The following is a 10082-nucleotide window of genomic DNA, read 5'->3' as shown; positions in this document are numbered from 1 at the left end:
ATGCTGGCTCCCGGTTTGTTACGACCTTTAAGTGATACAAAGTGCCTATCCGGTGTTTGACACACTGCCTAGCCTCGTGGGTGGTAAGTGCTCAATACATTTTAGTCCCAATGTATTTGTTTTGAGGTGAGGAATAAGGGACTGGGAGCCCTGAGTGGGTTTGGCCTGTACTACCTCAGTGAAAGCCAAGCCAAGTTCCTCTGCTGGTGGGGACTGGGGCTTAGAGAAAATGGATAAGGTCTAGAGAAGCGCCCGGGGGGTTCGGAAGAGACCCACGGGATGGAGAGCTGCTAGGCTGGGACCCGTGAGCAGGGCTGGGTGGCCCCACAGGAAGACGGAGCAAGTGCTCAGGGCACCAGCAAGGCATGGGCCAAAAATGAAGTCAGAAAATCTAAAGAACCCCTTTTAATTTCAGTGTACAGGAAGGTTTTGTATTATTTCACAGGAGTAAAATTTTATTTTAGAGTTTAGTGTTGTTTTATTTTGAATTCCACTGGGCAGCAGTGTAAATGTAGTGGTGTGTAAGGTCACTAAAGGTACTCACGAGGACTTTCTTGGTATGCAATGGAGCTGACCAGGAAGAGGGAGTTTGGGCGGTTGGGGGTGCTATCCCACAGTGAGACGAACTCACTGGGCATTTGGTTTGGTCCAAGACTGTGCAACTTACCATGTCTCCTTGAGCATGTCATTCAACTTCTGCAGGACTCAGTATTGAATGAGACAACATAGAAGAATGGCTCTATATTCTGGTATTAGTCTCCTGGCTGCATTACCTTATCAAAGTTACGTAACCTCTCTGAACCTCAGTTTCCTCAGCTATAAAATGGGGGTAGTAATACTTCATAGGGTTTATGTGAGGATTAAATGAATGAATACACATAAAGCACTTAGAATAATACTTACTGATACTTAATGATGGCATTATTATTGTACTAGACCAGAAGTTCCCAACCCAGAGATTCCAGGCCCTTCCTCACTAGAGGTATTTCCAATATGTCATAAGCCCCGTTATGAACCGCTGTATGTGCAGGACTGCCCGGAGAGCACTGTGGTGATTCAAGAAAATGGCCATGACTAACATAAGAAGAAACTGAAAAAGATTATTTAATTGCTATGAAGCTTTTACCTTTGGGTATCTGGGTTTATGTTTGTGCAAATTTGTGCATAGGTGTGTGTGCTCAAATTTTGTGTGTTTTATGTATATTTCATTTGTTTGTGTTATTTATAAGTATTTTACATACGTCAGCACTTGAATGTGTATGTATACATATGTATATACTTCATGTAGGTTGCATGTAAATGTATAGTCAGTGCATCAGTGTGTGTTTGTGTTTTTAGTACCTCTGTGCATGTGTGTCTGCTCTCAGATCTTCAAATGCCGTAGCCTAGAGCTCCATCCAATTCGGTCCCTCTGTCCCCCTCAGGCCTCTACCTTCTGTGACTCTGGAACAGGACAGTCACATGGTGATTCTTCTATTAAGCCAGGCGATCTGGGCCAAGGCTAAAGGAAGTGGCCATTGGCCAAAGCCACTGGGGGACACGAGGCCAGGAGATGGGGATGAGGTGAGCCTTGGTCAGAGAGCCAACTTGGCCTGTGATTGTTGCGTGATAACTCCTGGGATCCACCAAGCTTGGAACAAACTGTAGCCTCAGCCTTTGTAACGCGCCTCCCACACGGGTACAGCCCGGTCTGGCCAGTTCTGAAGGCGGGCACCACCCACTCCCTCAAATCTGTGCAGTTGCATTTTTAAGTCTTTGAAAGGCCACCCACCCGCTGCCACCTGCACCCCATGGTCGGGAGGGATGGGAACTACCAGTTATGAAGTTCCCCAGGAAGGTCACACAGAGGCCAAGTACATTAACCTCATTTCATTTACTCCTACTTCTGTTAGGTTAATAGTACAACAAGAAGGTCAAAGAAATGAAAATCATAAAGTCCCAGCCTTTTATGGACCCCTTTTACTTCCCCACACCATCCCCTCACTTTCCCAGAAAGGCAGGAATAGTGTCCAGGTGAGGGCCTGCGGCTCAGAGAAGTTTAAAATGACAGGGTCAAAGCCAGATTGAGTTGAGTTGAAAGGGAAATAAGAAATTAAAAACAGATAAAGTGAAGGAAGACAACGTTTTGAAAAGTTTTTTTTTTTTTTTTTTTTTTAGAACTGCAAAGAAATGGGGCATTGTCCAGACAGGAATATGGGATGAGGGATGCTTTGTTTTAAGATAAGAGGTACTATATGTATCTTTGTATGATAGAAATGGTCTGGCAGAGAAAGGGAGAATGAAGAGAATAATTGGAGGTCAAGTCCTTGCGTGGGGAGAGGAGATGGAATGTGGACAAGCAAAGGGGTTGGTTTCTCAGGAGTAGACATCGTTCGATCACTGAAAGTGGTAAAAATCCCTGTTGTCTCAGTTCTGGTTCAGCCCTGGAAAAGGATGAGCCATCGGTTCAATATCCCATGGCCCCAACTAGGGAGGATAGAAAGAGGTGCCGCAAGGCTCCCCACAGGGCCTGGTACCAGCTCTCTCCACAGTGAGAAAAGCGTACAGGAGGCATCATCTGGGAGTCCCTGGAGTGCAGAACTTTCAGGTATAATTGGGGAAGCCTTTGGTGTGAAAGTGGAGAGAGGAGCAGTGGGCTAAGAATGGGTTTTTGTGTGTTCATCGCAGACTTGTGCTTGCCTCTTTGGCTCCCCTAAAATACCCAGAGACCGGAGCCTACAGCCTGCCTCAGCCTTATGTCTCTAAACTCTAAAGCTATGCTGTTCAGTACAATAAACACTAGCCACATTTAGCTATATAAATTTAAACATAAATTTAATTTAAAATTCAGTTCCTCAGTTGCACTAGCCACATTTCAAGTGCTCATTAGCCAACATGTGGCTAGCGGCTGCCATATTGGACAATACAGATATGGAACATATGTGTCGTTGCAGAAAGTTCTATTGGCAGTACTGGGCTAGAAGAAAACAAGGTCAAATGGATAGGATGAACATCCTTCATTTATATCCTCTGGGACCAGCTATGGGCCAGTAGGCTAGGAGCTTTGTGCAAGGCTGAGATTATTACTACCTAGTTGTTCTTCCACATACACACATAGACACACACACACACACACACACACCCCTTCTTTATTTACTTGTCTCCAGGTGGAACTATCAGACAGAAGCAGGGAACAGCCAGGAATGGTTTAATAGGGATCCAGTGATGTTGAGACTCAGGGTTTGAAGGGGGGTGTCAGATTGCAGAAGATGAGCCCAGGCTTCCATCTGTGTTTGGTAATTCTGGTTTGGCATGTACGTTCTTGGGCTCCACACAGCACTTAAACTCAGTTTTGCACAGTATGTAGAATACTTCACTCTGTTTACACGTCGTTCTGCACCTGCCTAACTTACTCCAACACTTCATGACTGAAAGCAAAAGGGAAGCAGGAGGCAGGATCAGTCTTGAAAGAAGGCACAGGGCTGGGGAAGGGAGAAGCTAAGGCCCAGAAGAGAAGAGGGTAGTGAGGGAAATGAGGAGATCTATGGGGAAGAAGCCCTTGCAAGCTATCCCCTAGGTCTAGGGGAAATTCTAGACCACTATCCATTCCTTCTCCACCTGTGTCCACTGTGACAACCCCCAAAGTCCTCCCCACTCAGTGGCATGGGGCCCTCTGGGCACCTTCCACTCATTGGCCAGCTCCTAGGAAGAGGCAAGTGTTGCCCCCTTTCTCCTGGGTGTTTTCTCTCCCATATTATAAGGTACCCAGGTGCCCAGTATCAGTTAGCCAGCTTTTCCCTTTGCCTTTTGGTATCCTCTCTGGCCATATCAATGAAAGGTGACAGGAATCTCAAATAAACCCATTTGAACATCCACGAGTCTTCAAGGCATCTGTAAACTCTCAAAAACATCACACCGCCTTCTTCTTCACAACATCCTGGGACTTCCCACTGGCCTTAACCACCCAAGGGAATTACGAACAGCTGCTCTGGGAAACCTACAACCTGACATATCCCAGACAATTTGGGGTTGCATGAAAAAGTGGAATCAAAATCCACAATCAGAAATTTGGAAACCATTTTCATAGAGGCGACAATAGATTAAAATTCAAATCCTCCCAAGCAATGTTTTTGGAAAAGTCCCCACTTCCTCTAGACTCCATACCCAAGTCTCTCTCTTTGCCTCAAGTCATCATGTCCAACTTTTCCACAGTCAGCCAGAGAGAAGTTCAGAGAGGTCAAGTAATGGGCATAGGACAGATCAGTTGGTACCAGAGAACTCAAACTTCCCCTAGACTAGAGAGACCATTCAAAGGACCCCATGGAGCCTGCCAGGCCATCTTCCCAGCCCAAGCTGTCAGAGCCCTCAGGTTCCCTGACTCACATCCCCTTGGGAGAGATCCTGGTTACCTGGGGTGACCTGGGCCAGGAGCAGGGTAACAGTCAAAACCAGGAGAAGGAGCTTCATGAGTGACGGGAGCTCAGGGAGGGATGGGAGGCTTCTGGACTGGTAAGACGGGGAGAGGACTCCATTCTGGGCATCCAGACTGGTATTTATTGCCTCAAGGAGCTTGGTAGAGCCATGATCAGTGAACCAGAAAGGGAACAGTCATTTGAGATCCAACAGGTGGGCAAGTAATCAACCACACTGATTGAAGAGTCTGGGAGAGAGAGAAGGGAAGCTAATAAAGAGAAGATATAACCTTGCCTTTGAAGAGTTTTATAGCACAACCGGGGAGCCAAGGAGGGGAAAATGTTGTTATTATTAATTCATTTCTGATTAACAAGAAAAAAGAGAGAGACCAAGTAAGACAGAAAAGGAGTGATACTTCTGTGTGCCTTGGGTTCTTTCCGACAATAAGGACATCTTAGGATGTCCCATATGTTTGTTGGTGGTTCATTGTAAAGATACCAAAGGAAGGACAGAATAGAGGAAAATATTTTGATAGCTCCATGGCCGTCACCACTGGAAACTAGAGTGTCAGCATTCATGGAGCAGATGAGCAGGGAAGCCACAGCCCTTCCTTTCAACAGTGCATGTTTAATAGGAACAGTAGCATCCTCCTAAGGTAGCAAAGGAAAATCCATTTATTACTATTGTAGTCCTTCTTATAAGGTATGGTAGATTGCATTATTGACCCCAATGTATTAACCCTACTTGAATCCGTACATTTGCCAAGCTTTCATCCTAAGAGGAATGTATTTTGCTATCCCTTCACTTTGGTCTTGGCATGTAATTTGTTTTGGCCAACAATATAGGGACAGATGTGACAGTGTGCCAATTCTGAGCCTAAGCTTTAAGAAGTGAGGAATGTTTTCACTTGCTTTTTTGTTCCTCCGCCATAACCATGAGAATAAGATACCCCAGTGGTCCAAGGAGGATGAGAGATACGTGGAGTGGAGCCACTCCAGATGCCCCAAAAATCTACAGTGAGCAACGGAGCTGTCCCAGCCACTCCAGCCTCAGGCAGAGCAATCCAGCCAAAGCCCAGCTACCTGCTGACACATAAGTCATAATAAAGGAATGCTGTTTTAAGCCACTGAGGTTTGGAAATGTTGACCTCTTTCCTCTTTAATTTATTTGATTAAATAAATCAAATCTTGATTCAGTATCTATTATGTACAGGTTACTCTCCTGAGCACCAGGAATACAGAGCAGTATAAGATACTGTCCTCCGATACCTAACTATATTAGGATCAACTAGGTTATGCTGCAGTAACCAAAAAAAAAGGAAAGAAAGAAAGATAGAAGGCATCTCAGTGGCTTGAAAGAACAAAGGTTTCTTTGCCACTCATGCCGCATACCCATTGCAGGTTGGCTGGGCCACTGCTGCCACCTTCTCACTGTGGAACCCAGACTGATGGAATGGCCACTCGATTGTTGCTGGTCACCACGGCAGAGGAAAAGAGAGCTCTGGAGTGTCTTGAACCAGCCATTATCTGCCCTACACTTGGAAGTAAAGTGTAATCACCTCAACTCACTGGCTACCACAGTGATGTGGCCCTCCAACCACAAGAGGGCCAAAAGTATGATCCTACAATGGGTTGAGAATGCAGAAAGCCAGAATTATCAAAACAAGAAAAGACAAGTGCTGGTGAAGATGTGGAGAAATCGGAACCCTTGCACACTTTGGATGGGAATGTACAATGATGTAGCCACTATGAAAAATGGTATGGAGTTTCCTCAAAAAAATTAAAAATACAATTACCATATGTTCCAACAATGCCACTACTGGGTTTATAACCAAAGGAAATAAAATCACCATGTCAAAGAGATATCTGCACTCCTACGTCCTTTGCAGTGTTATTCACAATAGCCAAGATATGGAAATGACCTAATTGTCTGTTTATGGATGGATGGATAAAGAGAACATGGTATATCATGCAATGAAATATTATTCAGCCATAAAAAACAAGGAAATCCTGTCATTTGTGACAACATGGATGAACCTGGAGGACATTATCTGAAATCAAATAAGCCAGTCACAGAAAGACAAATACTGCATGATCTCACTTATATGTGGAATCTCAAAAAGTCAAACTCACAGAAGCAGAGAGTAAAATAGTAGGTTGTCAGGGGATAGGGGATGGGAGAAGTGGGGAGATGTTGGTCAAAAGGTACAAATGTTCAGTTATAAGATGAATAAGTTCTGGAGATCTAATGTACAGCATGGTGACTGTCTTAGTTCATTTGTACTGCTATAACAAAATGTCTGAGGCTGAGTAATTTATAAAGAACAGAGATGTATTTCTCATAGTTCCAGAGGCTGGGAAGTCCAATACCAAGGGTGGTGAGGGCCCAGTCTCTCTGCTTCCAAGATGGCTCCTGATTGTTGCATCCTCCAGAGGGGAGGAACATTGTGTCCTTGCAGGGTACTGGGATGAAAGGGACTAAAAGGAGTGAATTCCTTCTGTCACACCCTTTCATAAGGGCACCCAATCCCATTCATGAGGTTGGAGGGCTCACGACTCAATCACTTCCTAAAGGCCACACCTCTTAATACTGTTGCATTGGGCATGAAGTTTCAACCTGAGTTTTGGAGGGAACGAAAAGCATTGAAACCATAGCAGTGACTACAGTTAACAATACTGTTGTACACTCCAAATTTACTAAGAGAGTAGACCTTAAGTGTTCTCACCACAATGGTAAAAAAAAAAAACTGGTAACTATGTGAGATGATGGATGTGTTAATTAACTCAATTGTGGTAATCATCTCACAATGAATATGTATATCAAATCATCACATTGTACACCTTAAATATATACAATTTGTGTGAGTTATACTTCAATAAAGATGTAAAAAAAATTTGTTAAATGAATAGATGAGATTTCCTTTTTTAAAAAAGGAAAAGGATATAGCACATGTAATACATGGTAGGTCCAGTTTCCTCTCCTGAATATAGCAATCCTTCCTTACCCGCACCTCTTCTGTTTGAGCTTGATTGGGTATAATAAGAGACAAGCACAGAAGTCAGCCAAAGGTATTTTAACAAAGTTCAGGAAACTACTAAGGTCAGACTCAGGGCAAGTTTATTTTCGTTTTTGTGGCCCCGGACTTCAAAGCACTAATTCTTTTTAGTGATTGTGTGTGGCTGATCCTTGGGCTTCACACAGCACAGTTTACCACTCATGCAGAAAACATAGACCATTTCATTACCGATGCATTTTTCACGGCAGGAGCCACGAAGATTCCAACATGATTCGGTGCTGCCTAATACAAAGAGAACAAAGGAGAGAGTCGATGTCAGTCATGAGGGGAAACAGGTCCCGGATTAAGAAGAAATTATCTGGGCAATTAAAATATATAGAAAAAATTAGCCGGGCATGGTGGCCCATGCCTGTAGTGCCAGCTACTCGGGAGGCTGAGGCAGGAGGATCACTTGAGCCCAGGAGTTTGAGGTTGCTGTGAGCTAGGCTGACACCATGGCACTTCTAGCCCAGGTGACACAGTGAGACTCTGTCTCAAAAAAATAAAATAAAATAAGTAATGAGACGTCCATTGTCCCCTAAATCCAGCTGCCAACACAGAAAGGAGAAGGGAGTGGGATCAAAGTAGAAACATTGAAAGACCAAACATTCACCCAAAGCAAAATGAATTCATCTGAGAGGCTGTTTTAAATCAAAAAAGATGAATATAATTGTCTTCTGAGTTTATATACATCCCCTGTGCTCTTTCCAACTCTTTCCTACCAGCAGGATGGACGTTCCTGGGAACATTCAAATGAATTACAACGCATAAAGAAGCTACATTTGTTCCACATCAAAATTTCAGTGTGTTCAATGCTGACCCCTCAATGTTGAACCCTCCCCTAATTTAATATTTCAAATTGAGAAATGAGTACATTGAAATTCATAGGAACTAAGTGGTTTGCTGGGGGATCACAGAGCTCACAAATGGTGAGGCAGGTTCTAACCCAGGATCTGTGGGCTCTTCCCTCTTCCCTCCAGTTGAGTGGCATTTCACATTGCTACCTGTCAGCCCAGCTTCCCAGGGCACCCTGGAATGCTCTGACCAAGACCCACTCTCCACCTCTGTCCTCTCCTCTGAAAAGGTCTATGTTACCTGGAATGACCTGGGACAAGAGCAACAGCACAGCCAAAGTGAGCAAAAAAGGCTTCATGACTTCAAGTGGCCCACAGAGCCGTCTCAGGTCTGACAAAGTGACAGGAAATAGGCGAGAGCTCTGGACTCTCTGCTCTGTGTCATCAACTGGGAAGTGTGTTGCTTACACGTGCCCCCCACTGCCCACGGGTACAGTCTGCCCTGGGACAGCCTGCCTTCCTCATGCTCCGTCACCATCCCAGCACCCCCGCACCCAGTGTGGACCCCACAGACCTGAGCTAACACGCCTCCCTTTGCCACCTTCACCTTTTAGGGACCAGCAAGAATAAATTATACAACAGCCAAAGGGATATTGTTAAAATATCTGTCAGCCCTTGTTAGAACCCAGCCAAAAATCCTCCATGTCTCCATATCACACCTAGAAAAAAATCCACAATCTTTACTATACCCTACAATGTCCTATATTATCTGGTCTAGACATCCACCATAATCATGGTTCTAATGCAAATTAAGAAAACTCCTTTTTGCAAATGCAGTTTTCCAATTTGGAAGCTGAAGAGCAAAGAAGATCTTAGGGAGAATGTGTCTGTTAGATTATTTCCTGTCTAGGAGGCCCCATTGCTTCCCCAAATGCTCAGTTTCAGGAAGGACTTTGGCACTGAGAACGAGAGCGGGCAGAATTGGAAATATTTAGCTCTTTATCCTGGCTGCTCCGCTTAGTGGCTGTGTGGCCTTGAGAGAGTCAGTTCCCCTCTCTGAGCTTCACTCTCACCAAAAAGGAGATTGGAGCAGATGAGCTGTAGAGATCAACAGAATACTCATTTATTGTGGTTCTCTGGGTGCTGAAAAGGCACAGAAAATGGAACACTGCGTAACTCTAGTTTTTCATCCCCAACACAGGCCAACATGGGTCGTGCTAATTAGGTTTACACCTAAGGATTCTTGGGGCTGCCCTCATCAGACTCCGATTCTCTTTACATACTCCTCCCTTGATGCCTACACCCAATATACTATATGGTCCTTGAAAAGCACAGTCATTTTTTGGGCTTGCTCCTTGTATAGCCAAAGCACAAAAATTTGCTCTGGTTATAAAGGCTTAATATTCTCCCCAGAACCCTTGAATGGGTCTCATCACATCAGGGTGTTTTGGACATGGAGTCCATTAGATACTGATGAGAGAGCAGAGAAGATGCTGTTCTACCCGTGTACGTCTGGACATATCCCAGACACCACAACCTGTCCATCCCATTAGGAATCAAAGGGCCAAATCTAACCAGGAATTAAAAAAAAAAATAAAGTGACATCAAACTACCATTCTTCACCTATCAAATTGGCAAGAAGCTCTGTTTTATAGAGACAATCCCAGAATTTCATAGGATAAAAAAAATGGCATTTCGATACTCTGCTTATAGAAGTGTAAGTTGGTGCAAACTTTTTGAAAGAAAGTCAGTAACATCAAAAGCCTTAACATTTGCACACTCTGCAATCCAGGAATTCTGTTTCTAGAAACTGTAGTGGCCACCTGCTTTCTTTGCTCACC

The 10082-nt window shown here is 44.2% G+C and overlaps 1 protein-coding gene across 1 annotated transcript; it reads right to left on the bottom strand.

The window, feature by feature from the left end:
• Nucleotides 1-3234: 3234 nt before the first annotated feature.
• Nucleotides 3235-4446, bottom strand: LOC138401204 (beta-defensin 121-like). The gene is made up of 2 exons (XM_069496560.1): nucleotides 4389-4446; nucleotides 3235-3407 (listed from the first exon to the last, which is right to left on the bottom strand). The coding sequence occupies exons 1-2, from the start codon at nucleotides 4444-4446 to the stop codon at nucleotides 3235-3237; spliced, it is 231 nt and encodes a 76-aa protein (XP_069352661.1).
• Between the last annotated feature and the right edge of the window lie 5636 nt (nucleotides 4447-10082).

The sequence above is a fragment of the Eulemur rufifrons genome, chromosome 20 (genome assembly GCF_041146395.1).
Source record: "Eulemur rufifrons isolate Redbay chromosome 20, OSU_ERuf_1, whole genome shotgun sequence".
NCBI lineage: Eukaryota > Metazoa > Chordata > Mammalia > Primates > Lemuridae > Eulemur > Eulemur rufifrons.
Note: the sequence above shows the minus strand (reverse complement) of the source record. Positions and strands in the feature narration are given on the sequence as shown.

What these genes read in the sequence shown, in the direction of transcription:
- LOC138401204 (XM_069496560.1), bottom strand. Translation starts at nt 4,446, where the DNA reads ATGAAGCTCCTTCTCCTGGTTTTGACTGTTACCCTGCTCCTGGCCCAG. An exon ending in CCTGGCCCAGGTCACCCCAG is followed by an intron (nt 3,408 to 4,388) that starts GTAACCAGGATC and finishes TTTTGCTTTCAG; the next exon opens with TCATGAAGTGTTGGAGTAAG.